Source organism: Pongo abelii, chromosome 6, assembly GCF_028885655.2.
Source record: "Pongo abelii isolate AG06213 chromosome 6, NHGRI_mPonAbe1-v2.0_pri, whole genome shotgun sequence".
In the NCBI taxonomy this organism is placed as follows: Eukaryota; Metazoa; Chordata; class Mammalia; order Primates; family Hominidae; genus Pongo; species Pongo abelii.
Window position 1 is genome coordinate 89,691,222 of NC_071991.2, and position 21,486 is coordinate 89,712,707.

The 21,486-nt window shown below is 37.2% G+C and overlaps 1 protein-coding gene across 2 annotated transcripts in view; it reads right to left on the reverse strand.

Moving 5' to 3' along the window:
* GRM3 (glutamate metabotropic receptor 3) overlaps positions 1-21,486 on the reverse strand; it is a 228,596-nt gene that overhangs the window by 72,865 nt on the left and 134,245 nt on the right. For both annotated transcript variants that reach the window (XM_054558904.1, NM_001132231.1), the window contains 1 exon segment: positions 6,746-7,601. In XM_054558904.1, coding sequence (XP_054414879.1) covers positions 6,746-7,601 — 856 coding nt within the window.

Consider the following 21,486-nt stretch of genomic DNA (forward strand, 5'->3'; position numbering starts at 1 on the left):
TAAGGATTATTAAATAGTAATGACAATAATAATAGCAGCTATAATGATAATAGTAAAAATAACAAGCAGCAGCAGCAGCAGCAGAAAGCACAAGCCTAAGTGGAAAATTAGGTTTCCTAGAGGCTCGTGTTCTCCACTGCATGACCTTAAAATGGGAATCATTTCTCAAGCCTCTAAGACACCAAAGCACAGATGCACGGTGCATAAACAAATAAGTGACCACATTAGTGGTGCCCTTTGGGGGTTTAAAATCTTATTCTTATGACCCCAGGAAGCTGACCAGAGAGAAAGGGGAAGAAAGAAATACAGGATATTTATCTTTACATTTTGGAAATGCTTTTGATCAGCAGAGCTGGAACAAGTTTCTGTGCTTTTGTGGGAACTACAAATGTTCCAGGGGAGGAAGCAAGATCAAGAGCAGTTTGCTCTTTCAGGGACTTCAAAGCCCATTCATCTAAAGATGTGGCCATTACCATTTTGGCTTCCTCACTGTGCCTTGGATGGCCCTGTACTTTTCAAGAGGAGAGCCTTGCTGGGTTGGGGCCAGCTAAAACGTTATTCCTCGGAGTGCAGTGTCCCAGAAAATCTGCCCTTCGTGGCCTGTGCTCTGTGATTATAGTCCCAACCAGGAGTGAACCTTGTTCCTATTGGATGAATCAGACACAGAGGTGAGTAGGGTGGCAAGGCTGGACTACCCATTTTCTGCCTCTTCTCCTCTTCCAGGTGTAGAGAATTGTAAACAGAAGAAGAAGGCTGGACTGTCTCCACCAGGCTCTAGGTCTCTGATTCCAGTAGTCTGTCTCTTCACTGGTAGCAAAAAAAAAAAAAAAAAAAAAAAAAAAAAAAAAAAGGCAACCAACCAACGAACTAAGCCAACCAAGCAAACAAATAAAAAAGAAAACTGTCTTAGCTTAGCTGTACATACTATTCAGTCTTGTTATGATGAGTCCATCAGTAACAGGGAATTGTCCTCTTCACATATAAGTGAAGCCCTGCGAGTAAGATTTCTTCAGGGATCCTAGATCTTTTCTGGGTGTAAGATACATAGTAATTTCCCAATCCAAACCAAAGCAGAACAAAAATCCTAGGGCAACACCCTAACATTGTAAGCCATAATAATCATGCTTTTATACTTTAGAATTGTTTTTGGTGGTTAAATGTCTGTGTAAGCTCTACGAAGCAGGGACTGCATCTGCCTTGTTTACTGTTGGGTCCTCAGGTCCTAGCAGGACATCTAAACGTGTCTGTGGAATGAATGACTAAATCAGGACCTTGGCAGTTTACTCTGTCACCTATTCATTATGTGAACTTGGATGAATTTTCTTTTGTGTCAAGTTCTCAATTTCTCCATTCTCAAACAGTTTAGCCGAACCCTAAGAACTGCAGAGAGGAATGGCATAAATGTTATTCCTGACATAATGCCTACGTGACATTGGATGTGTCTTGGGGCACTTCTGGCAGTTATGTTTAGCAAATGGAAGCTCTTTATTTTTTCCTTCAAATTGGGTATACTCCAGTTACCACATCACCCTGACAGTTGAGTTCATTTTTGTGTGCTTCAGTAAGTGAAGATAATAATGCTGACATCCTGAATTTTTACCTCTGTTGAGTGAGAAGTAGGGGCAAGCTCATCTTTGAGGAAGGCCTTTTGTAACTCTATGATTTTATTCTATTCGACTTTCTGGAACTGGTCTCAGGATAAAAAATGAGAGAGAATGTACTGTACTGTGAACACAATCACAGTGATATTCCATTTCTTTAGGTGTTTCATAGACCTCTCTACTTCCTTTTTCTTAACTGTATTGCATAGTTTAAGCTTTCTTTTACATCATAAATTCTGAAATTCTACTCAAAGTAAGTTTGAAAGTTCACATGACACCAAACATAATTCTCATTTAAATATTTACTTTAGGATTTTGGATGACATGACTCTTACACATGGAAATAACTTTACTGAACAATTAAAAAACGATTTGAAACTTTATTTAGTTTTAAATATACTAAGGTTTGGAATCCAAGGCTCAGCGTTCAAAGTTTGGGTGTTTGATGAACCACCTTTGTGTCGACTGAAAAAGTAGACCAGGATAATTAAAGTTATCTTAAAAAGAATTAAAGAAAGGAAACATACTATAAACCTATTGATTATCTTTCATTCCTTCAATAGCATTTCACTAATATTTAGAATGGATCAGAAACTGTGGTAGATGTTTGGGATCAAATACATCAATTTCCCAGAGTCCTTGTGCACATATAAAAGCAGCACTGGGTCAGGTGACATGAATTTCACCTTGCCCCTGTTACTAACGAGCTAACAGTCCTGGACCCTGTTACTAACCGGCTGACTGACCTTGGGCAAATCACTTTCAATTCTTGGGATTCATCTATAAAACAGTGATGGGTCTCTTCCAGCTTTAATGATATTTGGTTACATTTATCTCAAATGAAATGATAGAATATAACTAAAAGAGAGTACTTAGGTAAAAAAGCAAGCCACTCTAGAAGTCATACACTTTCCTTTCTTGGCATTCGTTAATGAACAAAATTTATATATTAAAATTTTTCCAAAGCAATCATATTATAAGTTGATTGCTTGCTTTTATAATTTCTCATTCCTTTGGTAAACATTTACATAATGTCTGCTCTATGCCAGAAACCATGCTGAGTATTTGAGATCAGAGATGAAATATATGTACTATGCCTTGAAAGAGCCCACAAGCTAGTAATAAAGGTAGAGAAGAAAACATGAGTTTGGGTGTTAAGTGCTATTCAAAATCAACACTTACTGAACACCTGTTATGCTTGGGATGCATTCATGAACAAAATTGATAATGATTTCCATTTTTTGTGGGGCTTATATTCTAGTGTGAGGATCAAACAATAAAGAATAAATATGAAAGTAATAGATGATGTAGTATGACAGAAGGGGAAAATGTCATGGGGTAAAAAGACAAAAGGTAGAGCAGGTTACAAGGGAAATAGGGGCATCTGTAGTGGGGGTTGGGGGTAATGCATTGGACTGTTAAGAAGGGCCAGAGTAGGTCTCATTGAGAAGATAACATTTACATGAATATTTGAAAGAAGTAGGGAATGGATTAACCACAGAAATATCTGGGTTAGGGGCAATATAGGCAGAGAGAACTGGCAGTGGAAAAGTCCTAATGTTGGAAAAAAGGGTGGCTGGAGTGAAGTGAGAAAGAAGGAGAGTAAAAGGTGAGGACAGGAGAGCAGTCAGGATAGGTAGGGCAGAGCAGGGAGGGTGGTGTGCAGGACATTGTAAGGATGTTGACTTTCACTATGAGTGAAACAAGGCAACTCAAGTGGTTCTGCGTAGAGGAAGGACTTTGACTTAGATTTTAAAACGGCATCCTGGCTATCATGTAGAGAATAGATTGTGGAGGCTAGGTTGGAAGTAGGCAAGAATAAATCAACTAGGAGGCTATCACAGAAGTATAGGCTAGAGATGGTGGTGTGGACCAGGGTGGTAGCAGTTGAGAAGATGATAAGTCATCAGATTCTGGATCTATTTTGAAGGTAGAGCCAACAAGAGATTTTGGTGTATTGGATATAAAGTATGAAGGAAGGCAAAATCACGGATGGATATGGGCATAAGAACGGGCATTTATCTTAGTTTGGGAAGTATAGGAATGATTCCTAAAGGAACTATCAATTAAATCGAATCTCAGAGAGACACAGGAATAACTGAAGATGCCAGATAAGGCAGGTGGGGGTGGGGAGAGAGTCTTTTAGATAAAGAAACAGCATTCACAGGAAGTATACAGGCAAAAATAGAGGCATGGCATGTTTGGGGAACTGCAAGTAGTGTTAATGGAAGGAAGAGTGAATGTGGAGTGTACAGCAGGAGATAAGCCTAGAGACCTGGGCAGTGGTTAGCTCCTGTGCCAGCAGAGATTACTATTTGGAAGAATCTTTAGCAAGGCATAGCTCTAAAAATCTGTTTTGCAAAAGGAATATTTAAACTGGGTTAGCTTCAAACAAGATCCATGTTGACCAATGCTGGAGTTAGCTAGTGGGAACACATCTGAGTACCAGGGATATTTTAATCTATTTTTAAATTCACAGGAGGCCTAGTTTTTTAATCCTATAATGATGAGAGCTATTGGGGAATTGGCTAAAAGTGTCCCTTGTCAGAAGAATCTTGGAGTAAATGTGTTGAGTACATGCAAATGGCCAGAAGAAGACTTTTTTCAGCCTAATTGAACAGATTGTTCAGTGTCTGCTAAGTGTGTACTATTGTGCCTAGTTTATGGCCACAATATTCAAGTTAGAAAAAACAAAGATACTGTTTCAGAAAAACAGTAAAACAAATCTGCTTTTCAATAGCTAGGAAAAAATATTCCATAGTGCATCTCAAGCTTAAAGCAGTAATAATGCATACATACTTATAATGTTTTACCTAGCTCTGAGTTAAAAATATACATATATTTAGTCATATACAGGTTACTGTAAACTGAAATCTGCATTCTATTACTATAGTTAGTTCTTTGACTTATTTTTTAAATGTACTAGTTAGCTAACTTAGCATTTTGGTATCCTCCCTTAGTAATGTATTTTCTTGTCCAGTTCTCACTGCTGAGAATATTTACCTTGTGGCTGGTCTAAATTCCCTCTCTTTTATGTAGTTTAAATCTGTTTTTCACCCTCCTACTCTCTTGAGAGATGGAGAATGACTGGTAATGTCTGACAAATTGAGAAGGCTAAAATAGCACTTTGTGGTCAGGTTTGCATAGCCAAACTGAACGGTAGACTTGAAACGAGTAATTGAACAAGACAGACAAAAAGAGGATACTTTTGTTTTGTTTATCCAAATAATGGGCTTATTTCTTTAATTTTCTTTGCCTTTTAAGACCCAAGAAGTCACTGGAATGAAGGAACATGTTTTGGTTCCATAAAACACCTTGCAAAGGCTCTCTGAATTCTAAGAGTTCATTTTATTTTAGCTGTTGATGAGTGAATATACATGTATATTTGCATACTAAAAAGTAAGAAAGGAACTAGAATAACAAAGTTAATTAATATATGTGGTGAGTAAAGATAAATAATACCCTGAAGGGTAGTCTGATGGGGAGTATGTGCTGAATTCTTATTCATCTTTAAGAATTAAGTGCATTGCAGATGCCTTTTACGAATACCTGAGAGTTTATTTATTTTTAGAGTAAAGATATTCTTTTTTTACTGACTCCAAGGTCCATTCTCAATTTTTAGAGATGTCAACAGGAACTAACCTGGGATTTGAAGATGAATGCTGATTTATTACTCTTTTTATTGATTTATTTTTGTTATTGCTATATGAAATACACTCATGGGAATACAGGGCACAGAAAAAGTTTAATCTTTACCATTTTTAGTAGTCATTCTAATGATAAGAAGTGGTATCCATCAGATTAATTGGAGGAATTACTGATATAATTGATTTTGACTACTTTTGGCCTTCTCTGGGGAAAGTAAAGAAGTTATGCAACATGCAGGCTGGTAATTTTTGTGCTTATTTTCAAGGCTGCCTTGCAGGTAAGAATTACGGAATAGAAGCCAATGGTCATGAGGTCTTTTTTCATTACTACCTGTGATTTCATAGAGCACTTGACTTCTGAGTGACCACTTATAAGGGAGATGTGAGAACTGCCATTTGCACCAATGGTAGTATGATTTGAGCATATAAACTTTCAGGTCTTGGATGATACTTCCATGGAAGCAGACTAGACACTGTGCAGACTGGAACGATCCCTGAGTGGCATGAGAGGTATTAGTAATTTAGGTTGATGAAAGCATTTTATCACTGTAATGTTTTTGGCATCAAAATCTTTGTTCCCCCAAATATTACTTAATATTTTATGATTTGGGAATAAGCTATAGTACCCAGAACAAGTGCCTTAATAAGCAGATATCCCATGTACCCAAATAGAGAATGTAGACCTAAAGATTTTGTGCTTTTTATGTAGTAATGCATTCCATGCAATACTATAGTTAGAGAAATATTTAGACTGTATTTAGAAATAAATAAAGAGGCAGCAAAAGTCACTTTGAATACACCTTTGTATGATGTTCACTACTGTATCAGAATGAATTCCATCAGTCTTCAACCTGCTTATAGTCAAGCTCCCAGAAAACGAGTTTCATTTCATAACATATTTTGAGAAAATCCCCAACTATTAATAATATATAAATGTTTTGGTATAGCAGAAAAATAAACAGAATGCCTAGAAATCACCATGATCTGGGTATCTTTTCTGTTTTACCCCTAATTAGGCTCTGGGAGAACAGTGACTTTTCTCTCTCTCTCTCTCTCTCTCACCCACTGTGAAAGTTATGAGATTCTTTTGCTCAAATCACCCACAAAGAAGGCTTGGAAGTTCATGTTCCCTAGAGAGTTGCCAATTCTGCTAAAGAAGATTAAGTGCCCATATCACACATGCCATAATCCTGCAGCCAACAACAACAAAGAGCTCAAATCTAGCCTGGCCCTAATCTAGGGAGCTACCACAGTGGGCTGTCAGCCCTGCCTGGGGCCCGTTTCATTGCCATGTCGTGTACCAGCCGAGATGTTCATTCAGAAATGAGTAAGAATATTAGAGAACCATCCTATTGCATCCTAGAATATTTGGTTAACAGTTTGAACCCTTTTTATGGCTCTGAAACAATTATTTCTGAGTTGGGCACAGAGGCATTTGATTCCTATTTGATTTCACTTGTTTGCATCTAAGAAGATGTTTAAAGGCTCTTGGCTTACCCGTGAAGTTGATTTTCAGCAAGTAATCCCTGTACAACTTCTTCCCATCCAGGATCCTCATAGCATCACAAAGCTTGGTAGTGTTGGGACAGAGGGTGCGCTGCATTTTGTGCAAAGCGTGGGCCATGGCATACACCGCGTTCACCACAAACATGATCTTGGACTCTTGCTCGTAGTTGCTGCTGTCGATGGCCAGGTGCTTGTCGCAGACGCGCCTGTGGTTGCGCTTGTTCTGGAGGCTGCACTGAAACTTTTGCTCCCAGAAGTCCCGGAACCAGGGGTTGCGGTGGTTGTTGTAGGGGTTGAGGCTCTGGAAGTAGCGGTCGAACTGGCGGACAGGCTGGGAGGCCAGCTCCAGGGTGATGGCGCCGTAGGCCACATGCTCGCTGCCCTTGATGATGCTCTCCTGTGCGCCCCAGCCGTCGCTGGCCACCCAGGTGAAGGAGGCATTGGCGCGGCTGGCGGCGGCAATGAGCTCCCGCGAGTCGTCGCTGCGCATGAAGAGGACCACGACGCGCGCGTTGGGCTTCTGCAACAGTTCTCGGATCACGCTGTCGTAGGACTTGCGGATGTTGGAGCGGCCCACCTTCTCCGCCGTAGCGATGCAGATGTTGCGCAGGCGAGCTTCCTGCTCGAAGGCCTCGATCCCTGTCTCCCCGTAATCACCCTCGGAGGCTACTGTGGACACGTAGGTCCAGTTGAAGAAGCGCAAGATCTCAGCCATGGCTTTGGCCTGGTAGAAGTCGGGGGGCACGGTCCTGGCAAAGTAATCATAGCGCGACTTGTCACTGAGTTTGGCACTGGTGGATGCGTAGCTGATCTGAGGGATCTGGAAGAGCCGCAGCAGGTTTGCCACCTCGGGGAGGGAGAAGAAGGACCTTTGTTAGAAACCCAGAGGTAAATGACTGGACATGAAAATAAATAATAACATCCACACCTTTTACTGACTCCCTTTTCCCTCTACTCTAGATGGCTACATTTTTCTGATAGTTCTTGAGATGAATACCAGATGCTTCCTTGGATACTGTATTTTGGACACTAGGAAGCAGGTCTCACACAGGTATAGGAAGCAGGTCTCACACAGGTAGTGTGTACTTCAGGAAAGGGCAGAGTAGAGAAATGAGAAGGGCACCACACTCTCTTTTATACTCTGTGCTAGGCACTAGACTAGGATAAACCCTGTCCACGGGCTCTCAGGTTGCTTTAAGTTTCTGGGGTCCTGCTATAGCTCAAGCAATGAACTACAGTGAATTGGCCAAACCCGGTTTTTGACTGCACTTGTATAGAAAGAGCAAGGGTGTTGTCTAATTCTCACTTCCCCCTCTTTTGCTAAAAACGGCAGTCTCTGAAAGAGTTTAATTTGGGAACTGCATGCCACATGGGCAGTCCAGATTAGACATTTATCATCTAGGTTAAGCAAAAAAAAAAAAAAAAAAAAAAAAAAAAAAAAAAAATCAATTCTATTTAGTCCATCACCCAACATTTTAGGCAGATACTTTTCTAAACTCCTGAAAATCTTGACCAATATTTTCTTTACTTTCTTTTTCTTTTTAAAATATTTTTCTGCTTGGACTATGTGAAAAGAAAAATATAGAATTCTATTCTTATGTCATTTTTGATTAAAAAAACAAATTAAAAGATATTGAGGACCTAGTCAAGAACAGACCACCTACTTCCAAGTATTTAAACCTAAATCTGAATCAAATATTTAAATTTTTTATAATTGACTATCAACAATATTTATTGTTTTTATTTATTGTAGAATAAAAAGGAAAGTGACATTTGTTTATTGAGGAGCATTTTATGCATACAGTATTTGCAGAGATATATATTTACAAATATCTAAACAGATTATATGCATACTGAATAATAAGGTTTTAAAAATAATTTCTCCTGGCTACCTCATGTAGGAGAGTTCTTTCTCTATACTGACTTAAGTTAAATTATGTAACATACTAAGTGGATTTTAATCAGAAATGACATTGAATATTACAGTATGCTCTATCTACATTGGTATGAATATTAGTACTTTGAAGTTTTTCCTTTAGGAAATTGTGGTTTCACGTTTATATTTGACATGTAACAAGCACAGCTTGAAATAGGCAGCTGTTAGCAAAGAGCACAAGCAACATAAAACAACTGACATCTGAGCCCCGATTAATCATAATTTCATCTGGCAAGAGAAACCAACAGCCAAGTTCATACACAGCTACACAGCATGTTCTTGGATATCTGGCCTGCTATTAAAATCAACACTAGATATAGTCCAGAGCTATCAAAAATATCTTCTATATCTTTTCCAATCCTGCTACCTCTCAACCACAAATAAAACAGCTAGAAATCTGGGGCTTAACACACAATATAATGCAAAATTAAAACCCCAAATCTTTCTTGCATTTAGTATTCTTTAATCCGGGGGAATGGAGGTGAATGGGTGGATGAAGGGGTAAAGGCTGATATATTATTTATTTCTTCTCTTCTCAGGACTAGGAGACTCTGGACAAAATGGCCTATACTGACTTATTTAGGCATAGGAATATTGCTTCACTCAGCCTGACTGAAATGGCAGGTGTCACCAAACAGGTACTGTCATTACTTCTAGAATGGGTGCCTGGCTTCCACTGGATTTATGTACCACTATGGAAGGCTTGGTGATAGGAGCCCTGTCTATGCATAGCTTGACTTTGTTAAGAGGTTTCTGGCTAGCACTGGAGAGGCCATCTCTTCTTGATACAATGATTTTCTCATCTTCAAGTTATATTAATCAGGACCTGAACCCCTCAGGGAGACAGAGAATAAAAGGACCTAAAAAATATCTGGACATTATTTTCTGGCAGTGAAGAATCACAGTGAAACGATCCTAAACTGCTGAAATTTCCTCTCCCATAGGGGTAGGAGTAATGAGAAGCTGCTCAAAAAAAAAAAAAAAAAAAAAAAAAAAGTTCTTGTTTTTCAATGATAGGCTTCATGTCTAACTCTCCAGGATATACGAGAATAATTTACAATCAAGGCAGGCTTTGCAAGAGAACGAACTAGCCATAGAATAACAGCAATGTGGGAAAGATTCTCTGCATTGGAAAGGGGCACAATGAGCTGTAACTTTGGGGAAGGCTGTGGGCTAGAAGAAAACAGCAACTATTGCCAACATTTTAAGAATAATTTTATGTTCCTCTGTGTGTGTATGTTTAATGAGGAGACCACAACCGACTCTAGAAAAAGGAGGCACATTTGGTGAGTTGAAACATGAGATTGGAACACAATAAGTGTTATCTCAATTGTATCACCTATATTGAATAGCATGGGGTGATAATATAGTCAAACTTATGATATTCAGAGTTACATTAGAAACACATGTAATACAAATGAATCATGGAGTGAAGTGTTGAGGTAATTTTATCACAGTGAGCTGCTCCTTTTAAAATTAGTTTCTTTAGATTATAAGGGTTAAAATGATTAAAAGTAAACACCATGAGAGGCAATAGATTATAAGTCTCTCTCCTTTCTCTTTCTCATCCACCCCAGCCTTATTTGTACAGAAGAATGTTAGTTTGGTTTATTCATTTAAAAAATGTGTTTATTCTGTTGTAAAACCAAGTACCAATGTACTGGGTATGTACACACACACACACAAACATATTTTGCTCTTTTGATAGTCACAATAACTTTTTACGGTGGATATTATTGTCTCTATTTTAGATATGCAAAAACAGTTCTGCTAGATGAAGAAACTTGTTCATAGCCATATGGTTAGAATGTGTGGGTGAAATCAAGGTATAAAACCAGGTGTTTTGACTTCAAGGACTATGGCTATCCCCTCACAGCTTCCTCTCTACCTTCTACTGTGTGACTATAAACCTGAGCCTTCAAACACAGAAAGGCATCCAGATAGAAAGAACAAGAGGAACAGAAGCAATATTATGGTATACACCACAGACTGCCTAGTTGCTGTTAGCAGGAACTTTCCTTTTAACATAAATTTAAAACTAAGGTTGGGGAATATCCAGGTAGTTGTTAACCGGGTTCCTGTCTCATTTGTCTAAAAGCTTCATTCTGGAATATTCTTGACTTACTTTACTGGCCATATGGTTTCTCTGAGAAAGCATAAAGAAATAAAGGAACTCCTACACTGGACATCATTTTGAATGATAAAAGAAAAATTGTTTCAGAATGGAGAAGTAATGTAAAATTTTGGAAGAAAGTTACCCAATTATGTTATTATTAGATAGAGTGGAGGAAGGAAAAACAGGATGTAGTTATATATGGTTTGGAAAAAAATACTTTAAAAGAGATATGCTTCACATAAATTAAGACTCTAAAATGGAATACAGGAGGACTTTAAAAATAATTCATACAATACAGAATAGTCTCAACAAGAAAGAGAAGATGAAAACTCTAAAGAATCCACTGGGTGCTAGGCTGTATTTGGGGGATTTTGGTGTTAGAAGAACCAGCAACACAGAATGGGTGCTGTCTGTATGTATGTTGGGGGCGTCCCCATATACAACATAAAAGATTGACATGAGCCTGTAAAAATAAGGGACGCTAAAGCACAGAATGTGAAAATGCACCAAAGTGATTTTTGTCATTGCTATTGTTTTGATTTGAAATTATGTTTCAGGAGAAGATGTGGCAGGAAGATATAGAATCATCAAATGGGAAAGTTGGTTCTATATGAATAAAAGAAAGATGCTGCTCCATCCCTCTTGCTTTCTCATTCTGTCCATTGAGAATGGTTTCTAACATGGAAATGGCAGTACAAATAATATGAAAAGGTTACCACACTCAAAAGTAGGAGAGAATACAAAAAAAACCCATAATCAGATGAATGGAGTTTGTCCCCAGTAATGAATTCTGGAAGAAATTGCAGATTACATTATGAAATCACTTTCAATAATCCTTGAAAAACACATAATGGGAGGACTCCCACAGGGTGAAAGGGAAGGAGGAAGGACAAATTCGGAATATATAAATCAAGAAGAAATATAAATGAATAAGCATGATGTGCTTTGGTAATCTTCTAGAACAAAGTTTGCTAACAGAGAGCATGGAAACACTTACAACTGAACGAGGAAAGTACTAGGAATCAGCATGGGTTTAATAAGAGTGAATTTTACCAGGGGGCCATCTTTTCAACATTATATAAGGAAGAGTTGCAGCCTGGAGGACCATGACTTTAGTAAGTTATTGGTGACATTACTTGGACTCTTGTGGAAAAGAGAAAGTGATAGGAGTTGGGTAATACAGTTAAACGTAATCAAAGACAGCAGCTTGGAAGAAAGTCTTATATTTCTTCCAAGTCTTTATATAAGTCTTATATAAAGTCTTATATTTCTTATATTTATAGTGGCCAAATAAAATTAAATTTGTATTAATGCCATTGAGAAAAGCATAAATAAGCAATAAGATCATTACATTGTAGAGATGAAAGAAACCGTGAAGATGATCTAAAACTATTGTTTTATAGGTGAGGAAACAGAAGCTCACAGGGTGAAGTGACTTTTCAAAATTTAGACAACTAATAGGCAGAAAGGCTAAGATTAGAGCAGATTAGAGCTTAGTCTCTTGATTTTCTCAAAGGACTAGGTTCCCTCTCTGGAAACAAGGTGATATTATTTAGGAAGAGATGTAAATTCCTGAGTTTAAGTTAAAATTACACAGGTGAAGAAAGAAGAAAAAACTAGAAAAAAATGAAATTATAAATGCAAAATTCAATATTGCAGTTCAGCAAGTGCCAGAAATCTAAGGGTGGCTAAAGTTAAAGAAGGATTATTAAGTGGTTTATCCTGTTTAGATTCCAATTCAGAATTCCTCAAAAGTGAACAAAGAAGAGCTATTTCAGTTTTCCTATTCACTGAGTTACTGTTTTCAGACTACCTTTTTTTTTGGGTAAGGCTTTTTTGGGGAAGCCTTTTAAAGATCCCTAGTATTTTCAATAGTCCTAATATTTTTGTGCCAACTACTGTTCTAATTATTGCAGATGTGTTTTCTCATTTAATCCTCATGGCATTCTTATGATGTAGATACTACCATTATCCCATTTTATAGCTTGAGAAACTAAGGTAAAGAGTGCATAGAGATCTTACTGAGGAACCCGTAAGTGGTAGGAATTCTGGGACCACTCACTATACTCACTTTTGTCATATTTATTCAGTCCATTCTGCAATCCAAACTCGTAATGGATTCCTCTCACTATAATGATGCAATGATATATTTCAAGCTATAACGTTTGTCTGTTTTTTGTTCTGAAGCCACAAACTCCTTTATTTGAGGACCATGACCAATCATCCCTTGCTATCAAAAGTACGCTTTTCATTTGTCAGTCTGTGCTTTGTGGTGACTCCATAAACATTTGTTTACTGACTGGCCATCAACAGATATAACAATGATAGTCTAAGAATCTACTGGGAAATTTCCACAGGGGCAATGAAAGCTTCAAGCTATAAATATCAGTGTCAGATGTGGCTTTAAGATTTATGTGAGAAACACAATGGCTTTATAGCAGAACCCATTAGTTCCTAGGGCCTGAGAGGCGGCATGCAAGTAAGTTATGTTTAGCAGAAGCTCTTTCCAGGTGTGGCGTATACTGTCATTTTATTTTCAATGTTCAAATATTATGAGGTACCCATTTTCTTGGTGGTTTGAATTTATCCAGGACTTAGGTGTTGCAATGTTTTCATTGCAGACTATCAAGTCACAGATGTGACTAATTTTGCTCAAGAAAAAATGCTGGACTTGGCCAGATATGATTAATTTTGCTCAAGAAGAAATGCTGGACTTGGCCAGATATGATTATGTTTGCCAGCAGATGCAATGTTATAAAATTAGTATTTTTTATTATACTTTAAATTTTAGGGTACATGTGCACAATGTGCAGGTTTGTTACATATGTATACAGGGATCTAGAACTAGAAATACCATTTGACCCAGCCATCCCATTACTGGGTATATATCCAAAGAATTATACATCATGCTGCTATAAAGACACATGCACAGGTATGTTTATTGCAGCACTATTCACAATAGCAAAGACTTGGAACCAACCCAAATGTCCAACAATGATAGACTGGATTAAGAAAATGTGGCACATATACACCATGGAATACTATGCAGCCATAAAAAATGATGAGTTCATGTCCTTTGTAGGGACATGGATGAAGCTGGAAACCATCATTCTCAGCAAACTATCACAAGGACAAAAAAAATTAGTATTTTTATCTTTTTCCCATTGTTGTAGTTATAAGCTGGTGTAATTTAGAATGGGCTTTACTTGCAGTAGTTGTCCAACAAACCATTGTTAAATGTTATTAAATATCTGCCACCATTTTCCCAATATATTTTTTTCTTCCAAATAAACTCAACTTTGTGGAGAATCTCTGACTTACTGTGATGTTCCTTCTGTCTAGAATGACCTTTACCACTTGTCTGCTCAGCTAATCCATTCAAGGGCTTCTTCTCTAAGGAACCGTTCTAATGCCTGACTTCAGAATGACTTGTGTGCCCATTCTCTGAGCCTCTTTCATTCCCTCATGTGTTTCTCTCATGGTACTAATGAAAATATATAGTGATTTCTAGATTATTCACTAAGTTCTCCACTGGAGTGAGAACTCTTGTTAATCTCTGAATTCTCAATGCCTCACAGAGTATAGAGGTGCTCTATAATATTTGTTAAATGGATGGATGAGGGAATTGATATTTTGCTGCTTTACCATGTAACCTTTTCTAATTATAATGATGGGTTTGTGTGTGTGTGTGTGTGTGCGGGGAAGCTGACCACCAGCAGGCAATATAAAGCTACCCTGAAATATGACTGATAAACAATTTTATTGTGCAATGTGGATCTTTAACTAGTCATATTCATTTTTTTATTAAAATGAGATGACACATAAGACAAGAAATTGATTTAGACCTTCAGGAATCAACTCACACCACTTTCTCCCTTATTCTTGCTTTGGGAATGTTTAAAACTTTATTTTTTTTCACAATCAATAGGCAATTGTGGAATGATGCTACTGTAGGCATCCAAGCCATACTCATTCACAGATGGGAATTTTTAGTTCAATACTAATTTATTTGGAAGTTTTATTTCTCATGATATTTTCTAACAAGCCATAGAGCCTTCTTTTTAGGATCCCAGGTGTCATGCTTTATTTCAATGATGAGTGTGTGTGTGTGTGTGTGCGTGTGTGTGTATCCAAATTTTGCTTTTGTATAAGAATACCAGTCATATTGAATTAGGAACCTACCCTACTTCAGTATGACCTCATCCTAACCTAAGTACATAAGCAATGACACCATTTTTCAATCAAGTCACATTCTAAGGTACTGGGGGTTGGAACTTCCAATATTATATTGAATATAAACTTTCAGTCTTTTAGCACTGAGTATGACATTAGCTGTGTATTTTTAATATATGGCTTTTTATTACACTGACATAGTTTTCTTCTATTTCTGTGTGTTGATTTATCACATGTTGTGCATTGCTTATCATGAAAGGTGCTGTGATCATGGGAGCAAAAGAATATGAGCTATGAGAAAGATCTCAGGCAGTTTACTCTATTCTTTTCATGTTGTAAAAAAAGAGAATGTGAACTGGAAAATATCAGTCACTTGTGAGCCCCCACATCAGTTCCTTTTTTACTATTTCTACTCAGGATATACATGATGTATCAATTTCAAACAGAGCTTTGTGCCTTCTATGCTGACACAAAGCCAAATTTTTTTTTTCAAAACAAGACAAAAGGACTGTGGACATGTAGAATCTGGTAGAAACAAGTTTCCCACTAAAGTGATTTTTTAGTGCTATGAGAATTATTTTCATAAGTTTTACAGTTATTGGCTTCTGAGTTTGTGCTAATACATTAAAGGGAACAATAATAAATAGTTTTATGAGGATCTATACTTAGCTACAAAAATTCCAGATGGCAAAGAGGCATCAAATGCCCGCTTCCAAGAAGAATGCTATTTACAGAGCTGAACTATATACATTTAAAAAAATAAACCATTGCTACTGTCCTGTAATCAGGAGACTTGATAATAACCTTCATGTTTATTCTCTGCTGTTCACCTATCTCTTTGGGGCTGTTTTCTAAGAATAAGTCTACACCTTTAATTGCTTTGTCACACATGCAGTGCTGAATATTTTGTTTAGTTCTTTTAATTAAATGCTTATATATGTGCCTGGAAGAGAACCATTGAGTTGCTGCACTTTGAACCATCTGTTACCTCATAGCATAGGTTATTACATAAAAACAAGTTCTAGAAGTTGTGATGTTTAGAGACCTCAGTGTCCCTCCTATTCAGCTTGTTCAAGTTACATTATTAGCTGTACAAAATCCCAGATTGGCTTGTATTTTAAACTGGAACTGGGGGTGGTATATAGTTGACAAAACTGCCTGAGAAATTCAAGCTGTTCACATCATATTAGTTATCTGCCCATAAAGGAGGCCAATCATATTGTTATTGCTAAAAGGGTTAGTAACCTTTTTTGTTTTGTTTTGTTTTGGCCACATTACCTGTAGCACATCTGGGAACATTTTGCATGAAAACAATTGATGCCCATGTTCCCAAGACCAGGAATTAATGTTGATTTAAGAAATTGTATAATGAAGTATAGCAAATACCAGTGTACGCAGTATAATCTGAAGAAGTCAACAACTCTTACATGCCATGGGACCCGAAAACACTTGAGTCAAAGATCCATATTGGTTATCACCATTCAACAGCATGGCTGAGTACCCATGATTTTACATGGTAATTCCAAACAAAGGACTCCCTAATCATAGTGGAAACCTTCAAAAATGGCTGAAAGTCACCCTGCTTTCCATCCCAAGTCTCTCTGGAAATCATTGCATTCAACTCCTGTAGTTTGTAACCAAGATTGTCACACACTTTTATTTTCTTCATTTGAAACTGAAGGACTTCTTAAATAGTAAGGTTATTCATTTTGGCAGTTTCATAACTCATCATTTAGATTGAAATGATATGCAGACCACAAAGGATTCCTTGAATCCTATCATTTCAGGAGGCTGGTATTAAAAGACATGTCATGTTTCTCACCGTCACAATGCTATTCCACATTCAAATATCTAGCTTGTTCCCTTACTAACAAGGAACTATCTCAGGAATAACTTTCTTTCCATGCAGATTTAGCAGGTACTTACAAGACAAACAAGAAGGTATTTTGCCCACTGAATTAGTCTGCATCTGCTCTTTGCTTCCCTTTTCCCCCATGCATTAGTTTTCAGGAGAAATCACAGAAGTGAAGTGGTTCATGTTCCAGTTCCTAACAACAGGATCAAAAAGTCTGTGTCATATCTGGTGTCAAGAGTCTTTGTGTTTGCCAGCAACACCTGCGAAAGCATGACTTCCAGGATGACTTGACATCAAAAGACCTGTTAGAATCACATCCTTTAGTGCCTCAGATATTGATTTTTGACAATGTCTCTTGAAGTTTTAACAGAGCCACAAGTTGAACTAATCTATATTTTTCTGTGGTCCCTGAAGTCACTTGTATAATAATAATATGAGAAATATGGCCTTATCAATAACAAAAGGCATGCCAATCTTTGTCAGTTGTTAACCAAAGGACAAAAGCTGTTGGGTATGCTTGGGGATAGCTGAACGCTATAACCTAATATTTCCTTAAATGATTATCGTTTACTTTTGAGGTCTTGGGGCAATAATTTAGGGCAAAGGTATATTCACCATATTGTAGCAAACAGAATTGTGTTATTCGTTGTTTTCTTGTTAAGTACTCTTTACTTCAACAGAGCTGTCAGACACAAAATAAGCAAATGGTATTGAAGCAAAAGAAGCAAACAGTGCACAGGGTTGGAATCAGGCCAGCATTGGAATCTCAGCTCCTCTCACTAGCTGTGTGAACTTCGGCTAATTATTTTAACTCCTTAAGCTGCAATTTCTTTATCTGTCAAAAGGAAAGGATAGTAATCCGTGGTTTATGAAGTTATGTAAAGATTAAATGAAAACATATGAAGCCCTTAACTCACTGATGGGCACGTAGTAAATGCTCAAGAAGCAATAGAGAGGGTGATAATAGCTAATTTGTCATCACTCATTCAGCAAACTTTGACTGATGTCAATTATACAAGGCACTATTCTAAACTCTAGTTTTTTTTTTTCTGGATGAGCAATGTACCCCTACAGTCCTCCAGGAAGTCGTAATTTGACGAGAGACAAAGACACATAGCCAAGGATAAAATTTTAAGGTATGTATGTATACAAACTTATACAAAAACACAGGTGAAGAGCAACTAATTACACTCAGATGATTCATCACAGACCTCCATGTAGAGGTAACATATAGGCTTGATGTTGAGGAATAAGTGGAAGTTTTCCAGGCAGAGAAAGAGGAAATGAGGTTTTTATATAGAAGAGAGAACACAAAGACAGAGATGAGAAAGTACATATTTGTTTTAATAGTATCAGGTAGTTCCCTATTTTCAGAATACCCAGGGCCTCACAGGGATTAGTAGAAGGTAAAGAAGGATAGAGGGATGGTGGTTAGACCACTAAGAATTTTATATACAATTATAAGTATTTTGAACTTTGTTCTTTAAGAGATAAAAAGCTATTAGTTTTTTTTTATTAAGGAAATGACATGACCCAAGTTATGTTTTAAAAAGACACAGTGGATGATATCCAACTTGAAAGGAATGAATCAGGGAAGGGCAATCAGATGAACAAACTACCCATTCTGACTTAGGCTGTGGGTTCTTGAAAGCTAGGGATGATATCATCTCAATAATGCTGAGTAAGTTGATAATATAAGTATAAACATTGGAGCTTTAAAACAAATGGAGCCTACTTGAAACTATTTTATTTCATTGGTAGTAATTACCTAAGTACTTATGTTTTTATTTGTTCTCCTCTTTGTGTCATTACAGGTCACCTTGAATCCTTCCTGGAAAAAACCAGGTCATAAATAATAATGGTTGTTGGAGAAAGGTCTCCAGGAAACACGAAGAACATTTAAATTCCTAGAAGCATCTTAGAAAAGATAACACAAAAACTTTATTTAATGTAAAAATAAGAGCTGAGAGTCAGTTAAATAACCATTGGTAACAGTTGAAGTTTTCTGGATTATCTGCATTTATTGTTACATTCCTTTACTTTTTAATTTAATTTTAGATCAAGGAGTTACATGTACATATATGTTATGTGGGTGTATTGTGTGTGTGATGTTACATTCCTTTAAATCTTGTATAAATAATCTTTCTTAAAACTACTTTGTAAACTTAGGTAATATAGACTTAATGCACATGTATATTTTTATTTAGATGGAATTTACTTTTTTATTGAGAAATTCAGAACAAATTTTAGATCATTTGTTCAACCACATCTGTTTTCCATATTGGAAAAGCTTAATTGCCTGGTTTGCATTCTATGAGGCCTCATTTGTGAACCTTATGGTATCTACCCAAATTGGAGGCACTGTGCCTGGGAAAAAACTGCTAGTCCTTTGTGTAAACACCCTGACAATTCAACCCTATTAAGTGATGGCAAATCTGTCAAGATGATTTGCCATTCTGACCACTTGGCAAGGAAATCTGGTCTATGTTTAAAATATATTTTTTGAAGGTGTTGCTTCTATTGAATTCTCCCCTGTATTGCAGTTCTCTTTATTGGAATGTGAAGCCAAAGTGTTGGCAAGAATCAAAACTTTGTTACTAGTAACAAAGGGATTTCCACAATATACCAGGTGGTGTTGTCAAAAATAGTCACACTACACTTTTAGTGTTCAAAGTCCCACTGATAAACCACCTGGAGGATCGTTTGTTTGGAGTTTAACTGCAGGTGTTTTTGGAACACTATTCTTAAATTCCCAAAGTCTGCTAATTAGAAAGGTAATCTGTGAATTTTCAACGCATTTTCCATAGATCAGTAGAAGCACCTCTACTATGTTAAATCCATGGACCTTCATTATTATAAACTGCTAACCGCTGCTCTTTCCATATTGAAATACCGAAATTGTACATATCAATCCACAAAAAAGGCACATATTTAATGGTAATTTGGAAAGAGAACTTTGTGTCATTAAGGCAAAATATCACAGGTTTAATCAGAAGTGTCAGCAGTCCTATTTCAATTCGTTTACCTATTAATCTATAATCATAGCATAAAACACTGCTGCTATCTTAGGAATGTCTGTATTCTTTGCTTTTTGTCGCATGACCTCCATCATAGACATCTGACCTGCAGTGTAAGCCTGGACCATCCTATTGCCTTGTGAACAGTGGTCCTGATGGCAACTTCTTATCTTTCACTAGAATAGTTTCCAAATAAACACATGGCAGAAGGGGAATTAATTAAGAAATTAATCCCAATGCAAAGGAAAAAAATAGTAGCATATCAGATAATTACTTCTGATGAGAAATCTCTACAATGCAGCAATGCTAACAAAAGCATTTTTAATTGCTCTTGCTGGTGCCTCCCTCCCTGTGATGAAGTCCTTGAATAGCACTGCCCTTTCTTGGAGGAGGTGAAGCAGGAGCAATGGAGGGAAGTTTCAAAACAATCAGTGTTATGAGATTGCTTTAGAATGAAAAGTCTGGGAAGGAAATAAATGAAAAGATGCTGTCTGAGATAACTTTTGAGTCAGGTTTTTCTGCAGCTTAGACTATATGAGGGGGTGGTTGGTGTGGGAGGCAAGCTATCTGGATTCTCATGTTGATTCTGCTACTTGTAAAGTGATAGAAACTTGAACTTGGAACTTGACCTCTGTGAATCTCAATTCCTCTTGAAACTGTTCCTTTTGGGCTGGAGATGTTGAAAGTAAAATAAATAAATAAATAAAAGGTAATGGATAATAATATCTACTAAAATGTTGACTGCTAAGTATACAAGGTACCATTTTCTCACTTTTCATGTATTTTCTTATTTAATTCCCACAATAGCCCAATGAGAGAGGTACTACTAATATCCCCATGTTACTGGGTACACATGTACATAAAGACAGCAACAGTAGACACTGGGAGCTAATAGGGGGAGAAGGTAGGAAGGGGTTCAAGGGCCGAAAAGCTACCCACTGGATACTATGTTCATTATCTGGGTGCCAGGATCATTTATACCCCAAACCTCAGCAACACACAATATACCTATGTAACAAACCTATATATGTGGCCCTTGAATTGAAAATAAAAGTTGAAATCATAAAAAAAATCTCAATGTTAGACATGAGTAAAGAGACAATGCAGGGTTAAGTGCATCCTAGTCAGTCTGCACAGTTTTAATCACTGTGTTGAAATTTTTCAAGAAAGGCATACTAAAAATGTACAATTGTAACATATCCATGCTATAATCATTGTATTTGCAGTATTAAACTACCTAAATGCAACTATCATTTTTACTATTCTAGTGATAGAGACACTGGTGATAGAGTAGTGAATGGATTTCTAATACTGTCACTCTGCTTTTCTTGAGGATAGGATGATGTTCTCTTTGCCTTTGCATTAGCTACAAGCACAGCATCTGGCATAAAAAGGTTCCCTGCATATTCTTCCTGTGGAGAGACTGCAGACAGCTAGATAAGAGGACAGGCTCTAACATTCAAAATGGCCCTGACTGTCTAGTTGTGTTGAGCCTTGGATAGTCTTCTCTGGAATAGTTGGTCTAAGTACAATTGGAATGGAACCCCTAGAGCTGCTCTCAAATCAAGGCATCTGTGGCGCATATGTAAAGAATGGTAGTGAGGACGGTGGGGGCAATTTTGTCCCACATGCTCG